The sequence below is a fragment of the Thalia democratica genome, chromosome 8 (genome assembly GCF_965202585.1).
Source record: "Thalia democratica chromosome 8, ktThaDemo2.hap1.1, whole genome shotgun sequence".
Classification (NCBI taxonomy): Eukaryota; Metazoa; Chordata; class Thaliacea; order Salpida; family Salpidae; genus Thalia; species Thalia democratica.
In genome coordinates, this window is record NC_139172.1 from 23,984,419 (window position 1) to 24,009,437 (window position 25,019).

The 25,019-nt window shown below is 25.8% G+C and overlaps 1 protein-coding gene across 1 annotated transcript; it reads right to left on the minus strand.

Moving 5' to 3' along the window:
* Positions 1-2,688: 2,688 nt before the first annotated feature.
* Positions 2,689-15,104, minus strand: LOC145841970 (replication protein A 70 kDa DNA-binding subunit-like). The gene is made up of 14 exons (XM_082949290.1): positions 15,042-15,104; positions 14,289-14,412; positions 9,626-9,734; positions 8,803-8,897; positions 7,984-8,200; positions 7,518-7,689; positions 6,197-6,392; positions 5,796-5,935; positions 5,323-5,471; positions 5,083-5,144; positions 4,874-4,998; positions 4,467-4,580; positions 3,611-3,805; positions 2,689-3,166 (listed from the first exon to the last, which is right to left on the minus strand). The coding sequence occupies exons 1-14, from the start codon at positions 15,075-15,077 to the stop codon at positions 3,068-3,070; spliced, it is 1,833 nt and encodes a 610-aa protein (XP_082805416.1). The 5' UTR covers positions 15,078-15,104; the 3' UTR covers positions 2,689-3,067.
* Between the last annotated feature and the right edge of the window lie 9,915 nt (positions 15,105-25,019).

A 25,019-nucleotide genomic window follows, 5' to 3' on the forward strand; every position in this document is an offset into this window, starting at 1 on the left:
TATTACTACATATAAAAAAAGACGGTCAAATATGCACGAAGACACCTTTACACGAAGGGTCACTTTTTCACGAGGGTAACTTTTGTACCAAGACACTTTTGCACGAAGGGTAATTTTTGTATGACAGTAAAAAAAGTTATAACAACAAAAATTTATAAATAAACTAATTAATAAAAAAAATTACCGACCAAGATTAAGGGTTAGGGGTAACATTGATACTAAAAATAAACTATAAAAAAATATAAGAGTAATAGGTAATAACAGTGATAGCAAAATAAAAATAAATAAAGTAACAAGTTATAAAAACTTACTGAGTAAGGATAAAAGTTAGGGGTAACAGTGATAGTAAAATAATAAATTAGTAAAATGAACACAAAATTTTTTTTCACCCCTGCAAAAGTGCTTTCGTGTAAAAGTGACCCTTAGTGCAAAGGTGTCCCTACCAATAAAAAAAATGAATTTAGTGATATAAGGAAAGATACAGGTTGCCAAAAGTTCTTTGGATTATTTCTAAACTTCTTACAGGTTTTTTTAAAGCATAAGGTTTTGTCCATTTTCGTATAAAATTTAACTTAATAACGGCCTTTAATAGTAATTTTTATAAGATACTGTGATGATTTGTATTAAACAAGAAAAATGTGTTGTATACACTAATTATCTATGTATAATTTGTAGTTTATCTTGACTACATTTGAATACAAATTACATTAATTTAAATGTAGTTACAGTTGTTTAGAATTCCGGATTATTTTGATTTCTCATATTCTATTTTTTTTTTGCCTAAGTTGTCAAGTTCTAGATTTTTTTGACTACCCTATAAAAAGAAAAGTTAATACAAATTAATAAATCAACAGGCTTTTATGGATACATCTTATGTTTAGTATCACGGTTGCCAAAAGTTTTTTTGAAGTTCGTTTAGGTTTTTGAACGTACAAGCTTTTTTGAATTTTAAGTATAAAGTTAAATTAAAAAACTGTGTTAGATGGAATGAAAAGATGCTATAATGTTAATACACTGCTTGTACACTTATTGGGACATGTTGGGCAATAGTTTTCTGTAAACATATCCGGATAAGTGCAAAAAGTGATTTTTTCCATAAAATTTTCTAACTGCTGTATATTATGCAATGCCATTAAAATTATCTTACAGCATGAAAGCTTAAACCTTTATACGAAACAAAAATTTTTGTGTTAAATATTTAATTTTTTTAGAATATTTTTATCGACTCTAACTGTCCGGATAAGTAAGCCTTATACAAATAAGCTTTGTTAGAAGAAAAACAAAACACTGTATATAATAAACTTTATGTATATGATTAAGTTACATTATTTTTAAAGTTGTAAAATTTCAGGTCTTTTAACGAGTTTTGTTCAAAATTCTAGATTTGTTGTATTTAAATTATCAAATTCATTTATTTATATTTATTTATTATTTATATATATTTTTATGGAATATTTGTGGTATGTCAATAAAGAGCAAAGAAAAAGTATATCTTAATTTTTCATCGTTTATTTCATTTCATAGCAAAAAGAAAACATAAACGAATTTATGTAAGTATATATATACACCAATTACAACTTTCATAAGTAGTAACAAAGTGAGTTTGTTTTACCCTCGATAAATTTTTAGGGTTAAATTTAGGCTTAAAATTACTGTGGTTGCTTTTTTATAGAATGAAGGTCTTATAAAAAACTTGCCGGTTTTAAATAGTTGAATCCCGGTCTTCTTTTGGATGACATATGCCAAAATCAGTAACCTGCAGATTCTATTTTTAAAGTTGAGAACCTGCCGAAATCAGATCCATTCTTAATTAGTATGGTAGTGGAAAAAAGAGATAACCGGATAGTGAGTATGGTAGATCATCAGTTTATATGAAAGATTTTACTTTAAAAGTTTATATGAAAGGGCATATAATCTAATAAAAAAGGAAGAACAATCTACTAACAGCAAAAACTGCTTATTTGTGAGCTTGTATAAAAAAAAACTAAATAATCATTCTGCATTAGCTTTTCTAGCTAATAAGACCAGAAAATTTTGCTTGGGGCCCGTTTGGTCTCAAGTTTGCCGAGATCTGCTGTATAGCAAAGGTCAATTAATATTTCATAAAATATCTAATACTGTGAATTGACGGCTTAAAAACTTTGAAGATACTACTGTCATTATTTTTCTGAAATACAAAAAATTTATTATTACAAAAAGAAATTTGTTCGTGCTAATTTAAAACTAATTAGATGAGGATTATTTTTAAAAATCAAGATCCGAATCTTAGCAAAAATGGCCGGCCACATACCGTAATTTACTATTTATAGCACCAACATGTTTGAAATTTAATAACAATATTATTAAGTATAGTTAATTAAGTATGAACAAACATTTTATAATTTAAATGGAAAACCCTTTAAAACTTTATAATGAAAATTATGTAAATTAACTAATCTGAAATTAAAAGGTAGCAGCAACCACCTGAATATAAATAATTTTAACTGTTTAGTAAAAAATTTTAAGTAACGTTTATTGTATACAACATTTATAAGTTCTTCGGATATTTTTTATAATAGACAATCATAGATGCTTATAAGAAAGTTTTGAAACAGTTGTTATTTTACTTTAAAAATAAATATTACTACCTTTCCTTTAAAAGTTTCGCCATATATTTTTTTTTAATCTAAACAATTTACACCGAAATTTTTTATGTCATTTTTGATAATTAATCAAATGTAATAAAAATTGTGAAATAGTTTAAAATACAAAGTTTCAACCCATTATAGTAAAACTAAATCTAATAAAACAAACAAAAACGAAAGTATTTATTATAAAACAAAAGAGATCCTAATTCTAAAATCATACAAAATGAAAAAGTACAAAACGAATCTGCTTAAAGGTAGCAAACAGGATTTTTTGAAATAACTTTTATATAAAATTTTGGTCAAATACTTATCAGGCATAATTTCTTAAACAGATTTTTTCAATAATTTGTATGTGGAAAATAACAAAACTAAAGCTATAGAGATTAAAAAAGAAAGTGACCGTTACAAGCAACCAAATTTTCAGAAATAGCGATGTACATCTACAGTAGCTGCTTGAGATCACTCAAAAGTTTCTTGTTGTATTCAGTGAAATTCACCGGACTCAAATTGACCACATTCACCCTGGTGCGGTCTTCGTCCTTTTAAATATTTATTTTCTGAGAACTTTATTTTGTCTTTTTAACTAACTTAAGAAAGTATACACTTTTTTAAGATTAACTCAGTGTATTTGTTGCAGAGCAACTTTGTTTAAAAAAAACAAAACTTTCAGGGGCACAAACGTATTTTTGAATGGCATACAATATTGATAGCTATAATAGGTTTAAGATTTTAATGCTTTATTGAGTGCTTATTTTTTTGTAAGTAAAACTCAAGCACATATAAAACCCCGAACAATTAAATCTTTCACCACCTAAAATTAAATGATCAGTTAAATACAGTCAAGATTCTGTTGTATTGAGACAATTGTTTTCTACCAGTAAAAATTAATAACACTTTCACAGTAAAAATATATTATTTAAGCAGATTAAAACTATTTAAAGCTCAAAAATTCTATATATTTTCAAATAAAACTTGAAACCAACGTTGAACCGGTCGTTCTTCACCCGCATCTTCATGAAGTAGCTCTTGAAGTAGATCTTCCTCAGCGCTCCCTCGTACCCCTGCTCGTCATTCTCCTTCAGCTTGCCCAGCTCGTTCGAGCTGATCCCCAGCATCAGCTCGCCCTGCTCCTGGAAGCACGTCACCCACTGGTTGTCGTACTCGTCCGCGATGTTTATCTGTTTCATTTGTTCAGTGTGAAAAATAAACATTCAGCATGCTTCGTTCCACTTGATGTATTTACGTAAAGCACTTGTATTGGTGTTAGACTTTAACGCGATTGTTTTTATATTTAGTCAATTGAATATTTTTTTATTATATTAATAATGAGATGTACGGTTCATCAGAGGTCAGTCAAAGATGCTTACGGTAAGAATAACACTATTTAGTTACACGATAGTAATACACAAGCAAGCAACTTATTTTAATATAATGTTGTGCAGAAAATCAATTATTAAACTAAGTCTGACATCAAGAATGTTTTTTGTTGAACATCATCAATAAAATTATTTATAGCACTTCACTTTAAATATATTTATTTCTCATAATACTTTTATCAGTTAATTAATTGATATAAAAATTATATATATATATATATATATATAGTACTATTAAAAAGCATAAAGAACTCATGGAGGAATAAATTGATTCTAAAGTCATGTTTATTTAAAATGCTTATACTTGATGAAAAACTTTTAAAAATGGGAACATAATTTCAATGATAGTTTTTAAAACTCAACTTTATACATATTTTAAAAAATAAACATCTTTCTTTGCAATTTTTGACAACAAATATTAAAAGTCACCATGTTCTAATTTCAATCAACAAAGTGAACTCACGTTGAGTATCATGCGGTATTTGAAGTCGTCGGTGACGGTGTTGCACTTTTCACACCTGAACTGGCCATTTGCCAAATCTACAACCTTCTTGTTGCACTGTTCAGTCGGGCAAGCCTTTACAAAATTGTTTATTTAAAAACAATTTGACTTGACCATCTTAATCGTTACCAATCATAAGAAGAGAATCTTAAAACGTAATTAAGCGAATGGAAAAAGCTGAACTTAAATATAATAAATTATATAATAAATTAAAACAAAAGTCAAACTTGATTAAATCAGTTTTTTTCATAACTAAATGTAATTTAATATATATTCAGTTCTAAACTACTCTTTGTTAAACAATACAACTTTTACTTAACAACATTAGCATAGTGTTATACCAAAAACAAACTAAATCATGCACCAACCTGATAAAGCGAGTTTTCTTTTTTCACGTAGAGCACAGTGACCTTGCTGGTGATGTAATCCGGTTTCTCGCCGAATCCCAATCGTTCCTCGCTGATCTGTGACAACACCTTCCAATTCTGGCTGGCTGAAATTATCAACAACAAAAAATTAGTGCCTCATTTAATAACAGTTATTAGTTTTATTTTTACTCAAATCATAGAATACTTACAGCTTCCCTTGTTTTCAGTGCTCAAACTTTCAGCTGCTTGTGAGCTTCCGCCAGATGCAAACCTGTTTGAAAAAAACGACTTACTTTGTGAAAAAACTTTGACTTCTTTTGAAGTTTTTTAATCACATCAGCACATATTTTTGTCTTAAAACTACACAAAATGAATGAAAAATCCATTATATAATAAAACTATAGCGTTTTTTCGTTTATAACAAGAAAAAAGCTATTTTTCAAACTGACCACTGCTTCAGTTGGAAGCATTCCTGGATGTCGGGGTTCAAGGTGATGGTGGACTGACCGGTGGTGCCGAGAGTGCAGCCGCCGTAATCCGACACTTTTGCACTGCGAATCGCCAGAACAGGGTTTCCTTCTCCCTCGAAAGTTTCCGCCTGTTTTTGGAAATTTATCTTGAACGGTTTCCAGTTATGAACAGAGTTGTACTATTTTTTGATATTTGTCTTTAAATTTGTTCACATATTAATAATTTAAAATTTAGTTATTTTAGACTAATTATTTTTCTTAACTTCTTGAGAAGGACTTGTCTTTATTTAGATGTTTATTTATTTTAACCAAAGTATGTACTAGTATTAGCCGTAAATAATAAAAAAATCAATAAAACAAAAAAACTACGTTGATCAAAACACATCAACAAATACATTAAAACAAGCATATCTTCAAAAACGTCAACAAGTGTTAAAAGAAAATATACAAACATCTTTTCCCCACAACGTGACGCGAACTTGGGTGTTGGACTGATCGACCAGCTGGAACCTCCTGATGGAAGACTCCCTGTTCTGCTTCTGTATCATGATCGTCTGCACTTCTTCCACATCCTTCACTATTCCAATGACATCTGAGAACACGGTGAATACTTTGTTACTATCTCGAAACATATGTACAGGGTTTTCAAATGTTATTGGCAAATTTTCTCCAGGTTTTCAAAAACTCTTACAGTATTTTTAAATAACACATTTTAGGGTCTACTTTTAGTTTAAAATCAAGTTTAAGGTAAAAACTGTGTTAAATTCCGAAACTTAGTTTGTAAAAAGTATATCAAAACTAAATAACTTTTGATTCTGGTATACACATAAAGAAAAAGTATTTATGAACTCACCAGCATAACCTCCAACTTTCTGCGAAAGGTCCCGGATGGGCACGAAGTTGTACTTGATTTCAGGAACCTTTTGGCTTTCGGCGTCCTCGCACAAACTCACAAACGAGTCCCTTCTCAGGGTCATCTCGTAGTCGTGCTGGGTGGTGTTGTACGCCGGGTTCGCCTGCTTAAGCGTTCCGCCCGACACGTAAACCACCTGTTGTATGTCGTCATAATTAATATGGCATATGTATGCATTTTGTTTTTATCCTTTGAAAATAAAAGTTTCTAGAAAAAAAGCAGCATTTAATTAAAATTAACTTTTAAAATTAAACAGCTAATAGACATTTAACAACCATGTACATTTAAAAAAAAAGTTAAAGAAAAAATATTCCCATTTACAGGAAAGTACAGTGTGTCAAAACCAAAAAAGCGAACATTAAACAAAATGATATAAACTTATTATGTACAATACAATTTGATATAAAAATAATTCTCTTTAACTGCTTTGTATTGTAAAATTTTACAAACACTTTTCAATGTACTTCCTACATTACTTTAGTAGCTTTATGCCCTACATCACTACTAAATATATAAGCTTTTTTTTCATGGCAAACATTCATTTCTACTTAATACAATGTTCAAAACATATTATTATTGTTGTTCTGCATTGTTGGACTTTGGTTTTCAAACCCGAGCCGGTTAAACTGATGACAGACAAAAAGAAAAATAATTCTAAAGCGACAGATAATTTTTCAAATTATAAATATATATAGAACATAAAATAAAAGGACCAAAATACGTTAACTCAAAAAAAAATTAAAACTTATAAAGAACATAATAATTTAAGTAAAATTACCTTAAACTTAATATTTATAACATAGTATAATACAAAAATATAGTTCAATTTTCAAATATGCTAACTTGAAATATGAATGCTATTCCGGTTGGTCTTACAGAATTATTAAAGCAGCTGAACTTTTATAATATACTGAAAGATTTTAACTATTTTCTAAAATGCAGATGTGAGAAATTTTAATATGCTTTACATAAGTATTTTCTTTTAAGTTCTAATCTAAAATTATAAAATAACAAATTTAAATATAGAAATTTTGATATGATTTATGTGTATCCTTTTATCAGTATTATAAGTTTTATAACAAAATTTTATATAGATTTAAACTAGCATGCTTTTTTTACATTATAAGCCAAAAGATTGACTTTTTAACCACGAAAAGTATTAAAAATCATGTCAGTTTGTTTTTATACTTATAATTTCTAAAACATAGAAAACGTGTTGCTTTAGGTGAAAATTAAAAATTCTCATGAAAACACTTCAAACCTTGTTATTTTCGACCAGGTTGAAGAACTTGTCGACTTCCTCGTTGAAGGCAGTGATCCTGATGTCTCCGCTGTCGTCCGTCACCGTGAAGCTGAAGAGCTTGCCCGTTCCGCGCGCGTTCGTCCACTCCTTAACGTCCGTCCTCTTCACCACTCGAGCGCGAATCGTCCATCTTTTAATATATGCTTTTTTAAAGAAAATATCTTAAGTGCGGACGCTATACCCAACACAGTCTTCATAATACAATCACTTTAAAGCGTGGTGCATTTACAGCTTTTTTTAAAGGCAGCGTTTACTAATTGATAAAAATAAAGCTGAGACAGTGTGAAAAAATACTCATACAAAACACTTTTTAATTTTTCATCAACTACTTTCTGGAGCGCTCAATGTCACCCATTACTTTCACTTGTTACTCAGTCTTAAAAACTTTACTTGTTTCTAAACTTCCCAACAAAAATTTTTTCACCTGTTCTGGTACGGCGTCAAGCCGACAATGGGGACAATCTTCCGCGGAGTGCCGTTCGGGGTGTCTGGCAAGTTGTTCTTGAACGGCATTTTGCCGGTGGGTTTCGGGCTGTCGGTGGACTGCATCGCGGCTGGCTGGCGGTTCACTTGCTGCTGATGACTGCTGTGGTGGCCATTGTTTTGTTGGCCATTGCTCTGCTGGCCGTTTCTTTGTGCTTCTAAAGGTTTATGTATAAACGTTTAATCTTGATACTGTTTGAATGCTTTGTATTCCTCAAACTGTTTTGCTATATTTATCAAAAAATTATAATAAACAATTATCATTTTTATTGTATATTAAGACTAAAATAAAAGTTAGCAATACGAAAGTACATTAAATACATGTAAAATTTTGTTCTGAGCAAGTATTGCAGCTCAAGTTTTCAGAAAACATATTTTGGTTTTAAATTGAATTTGGATAGGTTCATTTCATATTTATACTTTGTTTGATCGTTTAAGTAAAGTTTTTTATGAACCAAGTTATAAAAGTATTGTTTAAGTTAAGGAAAGTTAGGTAAAAAATATTTTTTGATAGGATATTAAAACAATTGAATAAATTTTCCACTACTTACAATAAAATTCATATTTGAAGGCAAAATATTTTTTTAATGATTCAATCATAACAAAATTGGTTCATCAATATACTTCTCTTACGTATTTTGAAAATATAAATTTATTACTTTTTTTATTGTAATCTTTAAAATAAGATAAAAACTTACAATGTAAATACAAAAACTAAATATACTTTATTTATATAAAATAAATTTATTTAGAAGAATACCTGCAGCCTGTTTATGTGGAATAGGATTTCCAATTTTTCCACCCACTTCAGTACCCTTATGCAGAATTTCACAACCAATACAAATGACTACGAGCCTGTTTTCAGTATTTTTCAGGGTTGTTGTTTAATTTTTAAAACTACGCACTGATTTTGATAATACAATGTTACACTTTTTTACAAGGTTTTATTTTCAAATTTAATTAATTTTTATTTTTATTTTTTGAACTTATTGTATAATTTTTTATTCATTATAAGTAAAGTTTACAAGGTCTAAAACTAGCTTGAGTTTAAAATAAAACTTCTGGCACACACTTTTAATATCTTAGGCTTCTATATAATTATAATTTTTTTTTTCACTTAGAGCAAAAAATAATAACTTTATTGAACTTTCAAACAACAAGTTTTTTTACTGCTTATGTTATTCTTATTTCTTATCTCTTATGTATTACAACATTTATTTAAATGGATCTGCTCAGTCATTAAATTCTAACTAAAAAACTAATTTGTGTTTTTTATTTAATTTAAAAAATCCAAACAAGCCCGAGTAGGTCAGATTTATCAAAAACTTCATAATAGCCTGAAGTGTGACGACTTATATTTATAATATATATACAGTACTTTATTTATGCTACTGTTTAATTTGTTTAGTTCTTTGTGTGTTTTAAATTAAAATAAAGCTACTACTAGCTTTAATAAAAAGTTGAAATTTTGTTTTGTCCTTATCTTTATAAGTAAGTTTAAAGAAATTTTATTGTAAAAAATGAATGCATTTGTTTCACTTAAACTCAAGCTAAAATAAGACAATTAATATTTCTTAACATACTTGTCTCCGTGTACTACAGTGCACTGGTATTTTTCCATTTTGATTATTGTAAAATCTGTGAGTTCTCCATTTGTGACAAGAGGATTGAGCTGAGTGGCAAGCATAGTAGCTGTTGTAATAAAACTTTTTTAAAACAGTAAATCATATTTTATTACCACAAGCAGGGTTGCTGAATGTTTTTGGCGAATTTTCTCCAGGTTTTCAAATTTTTCGCAAGATTTTTAAAAATATTTTTGGGTCTATTTTTAGTTTAAAGTAAATCTTAAAGTAAGAAATTGTGTTAAGTAGTATTGAAAAGATACTCTAAAGCTATTTTAAATTTTCTTTTCTATTAAAAAAACTTTGATGACAACAACAATTTTATATATATATGATAGATTTCTTAAGTCAAATCAAAATTTTACTACACATGTTAAAATTATTAAAAGTTGCAGGTTTTTTCAGGTTTTTTTTTTTTAATTTCTCAAATTTTAGGTTTTTTAGCCTAAATTGTCAAATTCCAGGTTTTTCCAGGTTTCAAGAATTTTTGGCAACCCTGTACAAGTAGTTTTATTGATTTATAATACTATAAGATTTCAAGTACTCTATATATTAATACAAACAAACTATTAAATTGGTATTTATCTTTAAAAGACAACTATTATAATAATGTTTTGCTTGTTTGTCACATTTTAATTATAATCTTTGAAAGGCAACTAATCTAAATAATCAAAAATAAAATAAATTATCTTTTTAATTTTTTACATTTTAAACACTTTCAGTTGATAATAAAAATCACACTTTTAAAATAAATATATATTCAGGGTTCGTGCGCGAAATTCCTTTTCATTTAGCCTGACAGGGACCTATTTAGCCTGACATTTTTTCAAAGTAGAAAAAATCACTTTCAGAAGGCATTTTGGGTATTGGGGGGTCTTAATTAGCAAATTAACACAATAAAAGTATTCACAAAACTACTTTTAAAGAAAATAAAAATATAAATGAATTATTTTTCAACATCTATCAATCCCTTACCCAGCAACTTGAATATTTTTAACTGTTCATTATAATTTCTGCTTCAATGAATTCATACCTTTATTAAATTTTGGGGCTAAGTTACATCCACCACTTATCACCCATATACAAGGTTCGTGTCAATTAGTACTTGAATTCGTCAATTATAAGTTACATGACTGGACCAAGAGCTTTTATTAATTAAAACAGAAATGTGAATAAGTCTGTAAAAGAAAAACAAAATGTAATTAAACACATCTCTCAAAAACTTTATGTTATCATTAAAGCATCTTAATTTTTAAAATAACTAATTAAAATAACCATGATATTACACAAGTAATTTTTTATTCTTGTGAATATCTCTAATAACTTTGAATAAACAGAAAATAAAATATATGAACAAACTGCTAAGAGTATTAATCTATAAAGTATTTGGTATAAAGCCTTTATATTAGAAATTAAAACAGTTTAACCAAATAAGCTCTGAAAAACAAAGCTCATGTAAACAAATTCAAACAAACAGTCAAGTTGTTGAACTAAACTGTAATGTTTAAACTGTACTTTTTTATGAATTTTTATAATTATGACGTATATAATCTACTAAAAACAAAATAATGAAGATTCTTAAAATTATTTTAGAGATTCAACAAAAGGTTTTAAGCACTTATTTTTACAAATACTGACTGATTTTGTCTTTAATAACTAAATCTTCATTTAGAAATAAATTCACATCTCAATTTGATCATAATTAAAAAAATTTCATGCATTTGAACTGACAAAAACTGAGATTCTCAAATTTTTAAACACAAAAACTGATTTAGCCTGACGTTTTTCAACTTTTTTCAAAAAAACTGATTTAGCCTGATTTAGCCTGACGCGCACGAACCCTGATATTATAAATTTTAAAGTAATATAAATTTACTCTTTTTAAAACTATTATTTCAAAAGAGACTTTATATCATAAAAATCTACATATGGTGTTACTAGACTATATAAAAAGCTAATAATATTGAAAAAAACTTTTTAGTCTTGATATCTTTGCAATCAGTTGGAAAACTAATTTTTTATCTCACATTACTATTTTTTCTTATTTTAACCCTCAAATGAAGTTTTTTTTTCATTGAATTAGAAGTAAGCCTGGGTCTATTTCTTTATTGAAACTTGATTTGAGTATTACAATTGGTTTAGTAGTATTTTGCAAAATCATGTTTTAGTTTTAAAAATTAAGTTGGTTTTTACTTGAAGTTTATTGAGGATGAGAGTAATACTAATGAAAGTACTATAAACTTTACTTTGTAAAAGAACTTCTAGATCTTAAATATGCATCCTTTGAATGATTATTTATTTGATAACATTTAAAAAAACACTTTTACTATGTCTTGAACTTATTTAAAAATTATATTTTACAGAATAAGCTTTCTAAATTTAAAGGTGCTTTAAAGAATACTAATTTATATTTTAATAAAAGGAAGTTAAACATAAAATATGCAATTAAAGATTGCTTTATTTAAGTAAAATTAAGCTTATTATCAAAGGTGTTTTTAGAAAGTGTAAAGTTATGTAGCTCATTGATTGTATTTTATCATTATAATCTTCACAGGTCGTTCAATGTTTAAAACTGAATAACTTACCAAACTTTAAAAAAGTTTTTTTTTAAACAGATTTTTTATGTAATGTAAAATATTCATGGTTAACAGTAAAAATGTAATAATAATAAAAATAATAACATTGATAATAACAATAACAAAAAGAGTTGTAATAGTAATAACAAATAACAAACTAGTTAATTTTTTATATTTAATTTTGTTCAGGATAACCTTAGATTACTATTATGCTTCCAAAACAAAAGAAATGCAATCTGATTAATGATTTTTTTTAATAAAATTATTTTAACTGTGTAAATTTAAATTTACTTTCAGGGTTCATACTTAAAACTTTGAAATTTTAGACTAAAACTCTCTCCAATCTTTGTTGTCTGTGCCAAGTTAAGGCTGAACTAATTCAAATAAAAATTTAACTTGGTCCGGAGGACGCATTTTACACACCTTTGTTTTAGGCCCTATTTTCATTGCATTCTACTGTAAAAATTCTACTACATTCTAAACATTCTACAACAAATACTGTGTAGTACTGTAAGTGTGTGTTTGTATAGTTTAAATACTTGACATGGCTTTTTTGACGTGCAATATTTCATACTATTAAAAAAATTTTTTTTTACATCTGAAAATGTTTGGTGACTAGAAAGCTTGTAATGTATTTTTTGTCACTTTTATATAACAATACTTGAAATATTCAAATACTCACTTAAATATAGGAATTTAATATTATTTCTGAATCAAGACATATTCTTTTTAAGTTTACATCGTTTTATTTCTTTAACTCAATTTTAACTCGTAGTTAAAATCCTTCATAAAACTTATATCATAAAATTTTATCCTATAAGTAAAAGCTAAGTAGTAGTGCTTTTTAAGGTTAAAAAATAATTTTCTGTAACAATTTATAACAAAAAATTAACAAACATTAAATACTAGCCCTAAATTTATATTCTTAATAGTTATTGATTCATTTTACTGCAAAATAAATACAAGCATACTATAGATTTTTTATAAATAACTTAACAGACTTTAAACATTATATATGTTCACCTACCAGCTTATTGGAAAGCTTATACTAAGCATAGTGTAAATTCTACATTTTACTGAAATTTAGAATATCATTGAACATACTGTATGTTATATTAGTACTTTTTAGAAAAAAAAAAGTTATGCTATATGTAAAAAAAAAACATTTTTAACCTATAGTTTTTGATGGAAACTACAAACTACAAAATATTTTGTTGCACTTGAAAAATATATCATTAACTTTTTGTTATTGAATAAGGGAATATAAGGGTCCAAGTTTTTTTTTGTATGAATATTAACATTGGCTCTTAAATTAAAGCTTAATTATGAACTGAAGGTATTTTATTATAAAACGTTAAAATCGAAGTTATCTTACAAGATATAGTCATTTTTTTACAAGTTTCTTTTAAAAACAAATAACACAATATTTTCATGACTATTATTATCAGAAACTTAAAAAATTTAATTCAAATAAAAGGAAGTGACCAATGCAACATTTAAAAAAGTTTTTTCTAAGAAAAATGCAAGGACTAGAAAAAAAATACTATCTTTTTTAAAGTTAACTTTCATGAAAAAAAAATAATATTTTCTAAAACAATTACTCAACTTTAAAAATATTAGACTGAAAAAGTTTTATAAAGGTTGCTTTATAAATGCAGAAGATTATAAATTTAAAGTTTATTTATTTTATTGCATTTTTAGTTTGTACCTTCCGTTAGGAATCTAAAAATTCTTTAACTTTGATCACTTATTCCTCAATTATTCATGGTTGCCACTGATAAAGCTGAGAAAAATTTCCTGACTTTTCACCAAAATTTTCCTGACTTTAAGTTAAACCCTTAAATTAGACTTATTCTAAAATACATAATCTAACATCTGAAACTATATAAAGCTTTCAATCTAACTTTAATAAAGGTTAAAAACAACAGCTTTTTGCTGAATTCTATCATCAAACTTCCAGTACATCACTTAAACCATCTGTGTATGATTGATGTTTGTAACTTGATTATTTCATTAAATAAAAATAACTAAAAACCAAAGAAACTAACTTCCAAAACTTTGTTCTCCGTCTGACAAAAGAAGTCTGTGTCGCTCTTTTCCATCATTTTTTATCTTTTTTATAGCTATGACTTGAAGAACAGGGCTGTTTGGCTTTTTGCCGTTTGTCAGCTCCTAAATAATTTATTTGGAAATATTTAATTAATTTTAAATTTTAAATAACACTTAATTGTTGATTGCAAGAAACTCTTTTTAAACATACTACATTTTTTTCACAGTCTAGAATAGAAGTGGAAAACATATGACTTGCAACATAACTCTTGGCTTGAAAAACTTATTCAAAACAAAAATTGCACTTTATTAACAAAAGCATTTTGAAATTTGTCTCCAAATTTATTTTACTACACAGAAGTGCTTAAAGAGATAATTACGTCACTACAATTGTGTTTTAAGGAGTATTTTATAACATTTATACTGTTTGAGTTTAAATACACTATGTAAGTAATTTTTGATAACCAAAACTTTTTTAAACATTTCCAGGTAAATCTAGACCACCAGCAAGAAAAATTTCCCACATCTATTCTTAAATATAGTAACTTTAATAGACTAATTTTATTTATGTAATTATTTTATCAAGCAGAAGTATTTTCAATAATTAAAAGATATAACAAAACTTAAAATGTTTAAATGAAAGTAAATGAACTTATGCTTAATAGTTACTCTTAAGATATAATTTTTATTGTTGTTAATAAAGCAAATTGTTCACTTAGTTTGTACAAAACAGACTAGAAATAAAAACTTACATGAACAGCTCTATGAGAAAGTGGCGTAAATGACATTATACTAATTTATTTATTACTTTACCTGTATTTTAAAAGCTTTATTTAATCTGAATAACAATATATAAAAACAGAGTATAGCGAAAGGTGTTTACATGATTTTATGTACCAATTAATTGCTAATAACAAAACTTTTTTTCATTTAAACGGTTTATTGAGCAATGCTTTCAAAATTTAACTAATTTCCTTGTCAAAACAAAATAAATACTCACAAAAACTAATTAATCAAACACAATACGAGTAAACTATTGATTGCTTATTTAGTTTACTCGTATTGTGTTTGATTAATTAGTTTTTGTGAGTATTTATTTTGTTTTGACAAGGAAATTAGTTAAATTTTTAAAGCATTGCTCAATAAACCATTTAAATGAAAAAAGTTTTGTTATTAGCAATTGATTGGTACATAAAATATATAAAAAGTTATGAAGATCAAATACTCTGATTTATAGAGGTTTAAAGAGTTTTTTACAACTAGGTTTTAGTTAGCATATTTTTTAAAGTTACTAGTTGCTAATTATCAATTTGAAAAATATTGATTAAATATTCAGATATACCAGATAAATTTTGATAGTTTGATAGCATCCTTATGAAAGAAGCAAACAAAATATTGTAAAATCAAGTATTTTTTTATGAAAGTTTTTAAAGAAATACGTTTTAATATTCTCAGAATAATTATTATCAAACAATAAAGTACTTTATAGTAGAAATTTTTAGCATTTAAAAAAAATTAAAAATATGTTCAGTTTTATGTTTAATCTTTAAGTGCTTACTTTTAAAATAATCATTAAATATGCTAAAATTTGATTTTTTCATAATCATGAAATTATTATTTTGATGATGACAAAACAATTTTATTTTTATAATAGATATTTTAAGTTTAATCAAAATTTTACTACTACACATGTTAAAATTGTTAAAAATTCCAGAATTTTTTAGTGATTTTTGTTCAAAACTCCAGGTTTATTTTACAAAATTTCTTAAATTCAAGTTTTTTTAGTTTAAATTGTCAAATTCCAGATTTTACCAGGTTTTAAGGCAACCATGCTAACAAAAATTACAAAAATGTTATGGCAAATCTATAATGTCATAATTATTATTTTTTTAGCTAGTTGAATATTCAATTTATTTTTATTTTAAGAAATGGCTAATTGGAAATGTAAAGAAAGGATATAAGCTTGTGTTCTACCAAATCTAAATGCTGGATCCAGTCAGATCTTGCTGAGATCCAAACAAACCAAATTTTATTTTTTAAATAGTTTCTATTCTGATTTTTAGAGTAGATTTGAATCTGGTTCTTTTTGGATCTTTAATATAAAAAATGGCTCTAACTGTTACTTATATTGGACCTAATGGTAGATAAAAGATCTGAATTTGACTAAGATAAATTTGAAATTAAGCTTGGCTAGGTTTTGATCTTTAGTCTAAATTCATGTCCAAACAAACCAGATCAGATCAATTTTTCAGATCAAAATCCAACCTGTACCAGATTTTAATCGACTCTTAAATTAAAATCAGGATAGAGCCAAGTTTTGGCAAGTTCGGGATAGATCTGGCATTCAGATACAGTATAAGATTGATACAAACTACTGAAGTTTCACCATCTGTAAGTTTTAAGCTTTTTATGGACAAAAAAAAAAGTTAACAAATACCTCATTAAAAGTTTTTACAGTAAATTAACAAAACATTGAAATAAAAAAATAAACAGCATAGCTTTGCTCCTTACAACTAGAATTGTCACCTTACACAAATTCTGAACAACACAGAAACTTAAAAATATATCACTTCTTTGTACAAGTGTCAACTAGTGGGTCTAAATCCTAGACTATTCAACTGTTACAGCTGTCAATGAATTTATTAGGACCCTCAAGCTTTTAATCCTTACATATTGAAACAGCTTAGCTTAAAGTTCTACACTTTTCTTAATATTTTTACAAGTCAAAATCCTAGATCTTCCAACATTATTAAAAATAAAATGTTTTCTTTGAGCTAATGATATCAGGGTAGCACTTTTTGAGAAAAACCCAGCTACATGACCAAAAACTTGTATCAGTTAGATCAAGCTAGCATGATTTCGTTCAAAATATAATTATTATGAGTCACTGTATAAAATACTTTTATACTTGAACCTGAAAATGTCTCAATAACAATTAGTGTTGATTTTAGCAATTATTTTGGTTGCCAGTATTGACATCAAAGTCCCATCATTAAATAATATATAGTCAAGTTTTAAAACAGATACATATGATAATAAAAACCAAAGAGTAAATTAAGTAAACATACTCTATTTTAAAATAGAGGACTACTTTTATTTATTTCTTAACAATAATATAAAATAACAACTATAACAAGGTTAGGCACTAATACCTGAATTTTCAAGCTTACTTTTTTTTAAGTTTCATAATATAAAAACTTATGAAAAAATTTAAATATTTTCATATTCTAACACCCTACTTTTAAGGTTTGTTTTTTTTTTAAGGAAAAAACATCACTCTTAAAATATACTCCTTGCAACAACAAAGGTTGTCTAGGAAAAATGTGTGTTACACCATATATATTTTACCTGCCCAATTAACATTCAATTTTTAATTATCCAAAAATAATAAAACTTTCTTTTAATCTTTTGGAGAACACAACAAGGCTCGAACATCAACAATAAAAACAGTTTGTTTAATACTAAATATTTTATTGAACAATTTCACTTCAATTCACATGTTGACTTTTTAGAGTTAAACATTAATTAAAATTATTTTATAAATGGTTATTGTTTTATATATAGAGATAATTCTATTTTTATTGCTATTAGTTTAGTTCTGTTGCCACAGTTTATCAAACTGATTTTATTGTTATGTTTTCTACAAGTGTGAAATCCTTTATATATGTGTTCAATCCAACATGCTCCCGCCATCTTGAAAAAAGGGAAATTTTCTATTGCACCATAAATGTAAATACTCTTATTTTGAATATTTATATAGAACAGAGACATACCACTGTTAGTATAGTGTATATTAACTAAACTTGTATTTTTTCAGACAACTATATGTTAATAAAACTTTCTTTTTTTTCGGAACTTTTAGTAATTCTAAAATTAACAACTTTAAAAACACTAGTTGTTTTATCGTCTTACTATTTTACAAAGTAGACTACTTTTCTTTTAAGTACGCACTTTGAATGCATCCTTGAAATGTGTAGTCAGTAGGAAGTGCTTACCTAAGCATTGCCAATAAGAATAAAAAATTGAATTTCAAAAACAAATGTTTAAACTCTGGAAAACAAATTGAACTCTTGAAAACAATTTTACTGTTAGTTCATGACTTTTTTTTTATTTTAGTAGTTAAAAAAAGTTAATTTACAAGGCACATATTGTAAAATACCTACACTGAACAAAAGAATTAACTAGAAGGTTATAACTAAAACACAACAGAAAGCGTTCAAATTTTTATCTAGATCGTACACAAACTAAGTTGAAATAATTTTCTAAATTAATTCTATTGTCGAAGGGGACTTTGTTTAATTCAAAAATAGTTTACAACTTAGAATAACTGCATTTTTTATTTTAATAAATGTAGTTCTTAAAGCTTTTTAAGTTGTAATCAAGTTCTTGTCAAAAGTTAAAATAGATGTATAACTTTTAGGAGAAATATTAAAACTAAGTTGATTATGATGTAATTATACAAGTTATTAAAAAAAGAAGCAGTTTAAACTAAAGTTAAAACGAAAGTAAATTTAAATATTGTCGATACTTTTTCATTTAAAGCTACTTGTTTGTTCGACTTCAGTCTTGTTTTTTATCCACATCGATTCTAAACTAAAAAATTTAACTCGAGCACATTTCTCGAAAACTTTTAAATTATTCTTGGTGCTTGGTACGTGGAAAAGTTGTCTAAGAGATAAAAATATAAGTTTTAATTATTATTTGTTTTTAAAGTTAGCTAATAAAAAAACAGAAAGGGATACTAGAGTTTTTAAATACCAATTTAATGAGAAACACATTCTAAGTTTAAAATGCTCTTATGATAACAGTATCCAGTTTATTGGATTCAAATAAAGACCATTAGTAGAAAGAATTAAAGAACATTTAATATGAAAAAAACTGTCTCTGACCACATTAGCAACTGTAATGTTTGTAAAAACGAAAAAATAACTGTTAACAATTTTGGAATTTTGAAAGAGTGTAGAAATGAATTTGAGACTTTGATAAGTGAAGCTCTGCTAATTAAACGTTATAATCCGATTTTAAATAAACAATTAACTAAGCCGGGTATTACCCATACACTAAGAACTTTTAATTAGTTAGTGTTAGATATATATTTGTTTAACAATGTGTAAATATTTATGTTACATTTTATAACTGTTTATATATTGTATTACTTAAATTTTTATATACTTAATTGTTTGACACTAATTTTTAGTTATCTTGCACAGTATTTTGTAAATAATGACTGATGAAAAGTCGAAACGTCGTCTGCGAATAAATTTTAAACTTAGAATGTGCTTCTCTTTAAATTGGTATTCATATACTAATTAAACACCATTTTTCTTCAACATGTTCATCGAACATTTAAAAATTTAGCACACATAAATTATAAAATTAAAAAAAAAAACGTATAAGAGCACTACAACTTAAGAAAGTTTTTTTTTTAACTTCATCTTTTAGTTAATTGCTAAAAATAAATTCATAAATCCAGTAAAAACTTCATCATTTAATTTCAAAAAAAGAAAATCTTGTATTAAAAATAAAATACAATATTATTAGCAGCTTAATAAAAAATAATGAAAAGAGGGGAAGAAATTTTAATTTTTTTCTAGACACGAAAGCATTTTTCAAAACAGTCTGTAAATTGTCAAAAAGAATTTTAAAGAACTGTCAAACCTTAAAATAAAGTAAAGTTTTAAAACTAAACTAGTGTGAAAATGATTTCATCAACCTGTTTTACTTTGGTTTACAATAAAAGTATTAACTTCTAACGAGTATTTGTGTTTATTGTGTTTTTATAAAAAAGCAAGACTTTATATAAGCGTTTGATTTGTTTTTTGTAGAAAGGTACGAATAAGTTCTTAAAATTGTGTATGCACAATTTTGAAAGCAAAGCAAAAAAAAAAAATATTAAATATGCAACCCTTGCACATTATATTTTTTTAAATTAAGGGTATATTTTTTTACAAAAGCGATCAGCTCAAATTTGCTAACAGAGAGGAAGCTTTTTTTGTGTTATTTTTTTGATATTATTTTACATGCTAAAAATATTAAGAGGCTCTGTTACAAAGTTTACATTTATGAAGATATATTAGTATATTTTAATAATGTTAGTCGTTAGTATTACCTTGTTTATTTTGAACATTGTCATGATGCACCATTATTTAATAAATATAAACTAGCTGTTAGAAGCTTTTTATTTTTTTATTAAAATATATTTTTTGTAAATAAACAGAACTAGCAAATAACTTGGTTAAGGCTTTATTTATAACAAACTTAACAAAAATTTCAAACATATTCGTTCTATATATGATTACATAAAAAAGAAACAAAAACCTCAGATACTGTTATCTTAAAGAAATACAAACGTCTTTAAGTTTTTCCAGCAGTAAAACTAATTTCTTCAGAAGTTTTTTTTTTATCTGAGCTCTATAAGTAATTATCGTACTAAAGATTACAAAAAATATTCAAAAATTTTAAATTGTTTATTGACATACTTTTTCTGAGTTTACTGCTATTTTACAAATTAAAGTGATTTATACTACTGTATAAAATATTCTTCTAACTAAATTTAAAGTTTTTTGAACTTTTGTAGTTCTATTGCTTTTAATAAACTCCCTTCTAAATTTCGATTTTGCAGCAGGTTTAAAAAACAATTTACTTCTTATAAAGTATACACGATAAACTGAACTGATTTTTTATTTAAATTTTTCTTCGAAACAAAATAATAATAGTTAGACAAATTACACGATTTATAAAAAAATATTAAGACGTTTTAACAATAACTTTTAAGTAAAATTTATAAAAAGAGATACCGTTAACGTTATACGAAAAACAAGTTCTTTGACAAAATAGTAGAAATTAATCATAACCTTCATTAACTCATAACCTTCATTATTTTGTTCTTAAAGTATCATAAGTGAAATAAAAAGATTAGACACTAAAGTTCTAAAAATTTTTAACTAATTAAGTTTTAAAAACTCACATAGATTGTATAGTATTTATGTAAAGTTATGAAATTGTTTTTTATATACAAGAAATTTTTTTAGTTCAAGTTTGAATATTTACCCTTTGTAGCTCAATGATTGAAACTACATACTCTAAATTTATAAAACCATTTAAACTAAAGTATTAAAACTGTTAGTTATAAGAAACAATAAAAAAAAGTTTAAGTATGCAGTTGCAAATATAAAAACTATAAGTCTTTATCTTAAACTGAATTTTATAATTGTTGGCATAATGATAATAAAATAGGCCGCTTTCAGCCGTAATCGGCTGTGTGTATTAAGTATACAAAAAAAAATTAAATAATAATAATAAATAATAATAATAATAAAATAATAATAAATAATAATAATAATAAAAATAATAATGATAATAAAATGTTAATAATAATAATAACAAAAATAATAATATTCATGTACAGAATAAATTGTACTAAAATCAATTATAAAAACAGTGAAACAACAAATGTGAAATTAAAAAAAAAATCAATAAATGAAAAACTATATAAATTAAACAAATCCATTTTGATTCTTATTTCTTCGTCGGATTCGGTTCCTTAAAGTTTTTATTTTGCCTTTAGTTATGTATTTCCTTATAGTAGATCGCTATTTGACGCGGTCAATTGTAGCAACTCCTACTCATCTGTTATTATATTTAAAATTTTTAGGTCGCGCTTGCATACATTCTTAACACGTAGTCTTGGACGACCTTAGTTGCGTTTGTCAACGACCGATTCGCTATACAACAGAAACTTTGGTATTCGTTCTTCACCCATCCTAAGAACATGATAGAGCCAGCAAAGTCTGCGTTGACTGAATTAATGAACAAGGTGGTAAGTATAGTACGTCTCAACAGTTACTTGTCGGTGATCTTTTGTTGCCATGCAGTCCTAAGGTTGCTTTTATTGGCATATAAGTTTAAATATAATTAAATTCTATAACTTTATATTTTATGAGCGCAATAAAAAATCATATACTTAGATAAAAAATATGATTTAAAAATAAATACTCACGTACTTAAACCTTCGTGAACAAAATACCAAAAACATAAATCTGGTCCTGCAAGTTTGTAAATTTTTAAATTAATTTAATTGCATTTGTATAAGCAGATATATTTATGTTTTCATGTTTATTGTTTTAATCAGTTTCTGTTGAATTTAAAAGAATTTAAATTTTAATAGCTTTTCTAATATAAATTCTTAATGACTAGTTTAAGTAATATTTAATCTTTTAAAGACCAAAATAAATGATACATTTCATTTTTTCTACCAAATATAAATAATTTTCAACTTTAAAGGCAAAATTAAAAGATGATTGCTGTTTTCAGGTTAAAAAGATTTTTTTTTAATTTTATAAGCTGCTTCAAAAAAAAATATAACTTTATGTGGTGTTGACTCGATAACCGTAAGTGTCTTTCATACACCAGGTAATTAAACTAAACTTTTTGAGTTTTTTTTTGTCGTTTAATAAACAATACTAGATAGTTTTTGCTAAGATTCACAGTTATAAGAAACTAAAAACGTTAAAAATTTAAAATAGATTAATAAGTATAAAAGTTATAAACGTTTTTAGTTTTTTAAGTATTTGTACAACTGACATATAAGTTGTTTTAAATATAGTAAATTAAATGAATGTTTTAGAATTTAATTTATCCTAAAATTACAAAAAAAAAACAATTTTGTGGAAGTATACAACATTTTTAGATGGGTCCGGTCCGTCAGACAGAAACATTCAGCGGACAGGACAATGTACTTTTTAGGTAAAAAAAACTTGTCCAAAACAGCTATAACTTTGATATTTTTTGTCATGAAAAATTACAAACATGTACTTAACTTAGTTGTGTGTGAGTGAGCTATGGGATAATTTATTTATCGAACTATTAAGATTTATATTTTTAGTATGATTTTATAGTTTACCTAAAGTGTTTTCAAAGTAACCCGACGCGCAAAAATGTTTTTTTAGCAAATAAGGTCCATTACTTACTAAAAGTTGCCGATTTCTTATCTAAGTATAAGATTTACTTCTTCATGGACAACTAACAGAATGAAAGCACACTAAGTAGTGTTTACCAAGATATATCAAAAGTTGAGTTTAAGTTTTTAATATTATATCAAATAGTTGCAACAAAGTATGTATAAACATATTTGGTCATCGATACTGATCAAGTAAAAAAAAATTATATACAAAAAGTTTAGAACTTTAAGATTATTGACGTTTCGCCGTAAGTTATTAATTTTTCTAGGGTAATTTGAACACTTTTTTGATTTTTAAGTTATGTGTTATTTACGTTTATGGTCAAAAAAGTTTTTTTTTCAAGAAAATATTGGTCTTAAATCAAATTTTGCTGTAGCATTTAAGAAGTTTAAAAAAAAAAGAAAACAAAAACGAGTTTTCAACAAAGATTTTTATTTTATTACCAAAAAAAATATTTTTGATAAGAAAAAAGTTACTTACAGCTATTAAAGCTTTATCAATTTTTACACTACGATAAGGTAACAAGCTCGTAAAATTATCAACGTGTTTAAAAAAAATGCTTTGTGTGACAGTAATATTAGTTTTAAAATATCTTTTTTTAAATTTCTAGTTTAGTTATTGGTTTAAAAAGGTTAAACAATACTTAAGTGTTGCTTGAATAATTTAATTTTACTTTTTTATGACTTTTTTTTAATAGATTGTTTGTTCTGTTTAAAAACTTAAAAGTTCGTAAGCATAATAACTTCTTAACGGAGCCGTAAATTTGTAATTTTTTGCAGTTACATTAAATTAAAAAGAAGTTAGAAGTATAAATATGCATTAGTAGTTCATTTGAAAGAGTATAGAAGTATACTATATAAAATTTATATAACCATAGTTTAAATTATCATACTGTTTCAAATTAAATTAACAATAACTTAAAGAAATTTTAAATGAATATTTGATGTAAAATTTTCGGATGCACGACTATTCAAACTTTGATAGTTCAAATTCCCACAATTAAAAACTTAATAAATATTTTTTATTTTGAATTATCTCTTTAAAAAACTATTTATAGTTTTTCTTCTACTATTGTAATTTTATTAACTAGGTCTTAGTGAAGGTTTCTTTATTTTTTTTTAGTATAAAGTTTTATCTATTGTTGTGGTGAAAGAAGCTTTATATGTTATTAAAAAATTGCTACTTTAATTAGTTATCAATTTCTTTCTTTTTTTTTGATTTTTTCAAACATTTATTTAATATATTCTTTTATTAAGGTATTACAATTACATTACTACTTTTTGTTTTTTTCCTAATTTAAGTTGTTTTTTGAAATGTGCCCTTGAAATTTTTTTGTTGGGAAAACTTTTTAATTTTAAACTTTAGTTTAATTTCAGTTTTTAAAAAAACAACATTGGGTTTTAGCCAATAGTTTTTCACCAGGAAAACAAAACGTAAAAATAAATAGGGTGTTTGGCTGCTTATTTAATAAAGTGTATAACGTATATTTATCAGATTTCCATACCTTAATTCAGTGGTTTTTACAGTGTGCGCACACTAGCGTGCTTGTATCTATTTTATTCAGAAGGTTTATTAAAGAGTAAAAATTACTTTTAAGGATTTTTGTTTTGGATTTTTTATTAGAAAAAGCTAATTATAACACAATCAAATAGTTCTAAACTGTTACTTATATTTTGAGACACTCAAAACATAAAAAAAGTATTTTCAAGTAATGAATTTTAAATTTTGTAATCTAGTTTGCTTGGAATTTATTTTCAAGTTTTTGTTGTT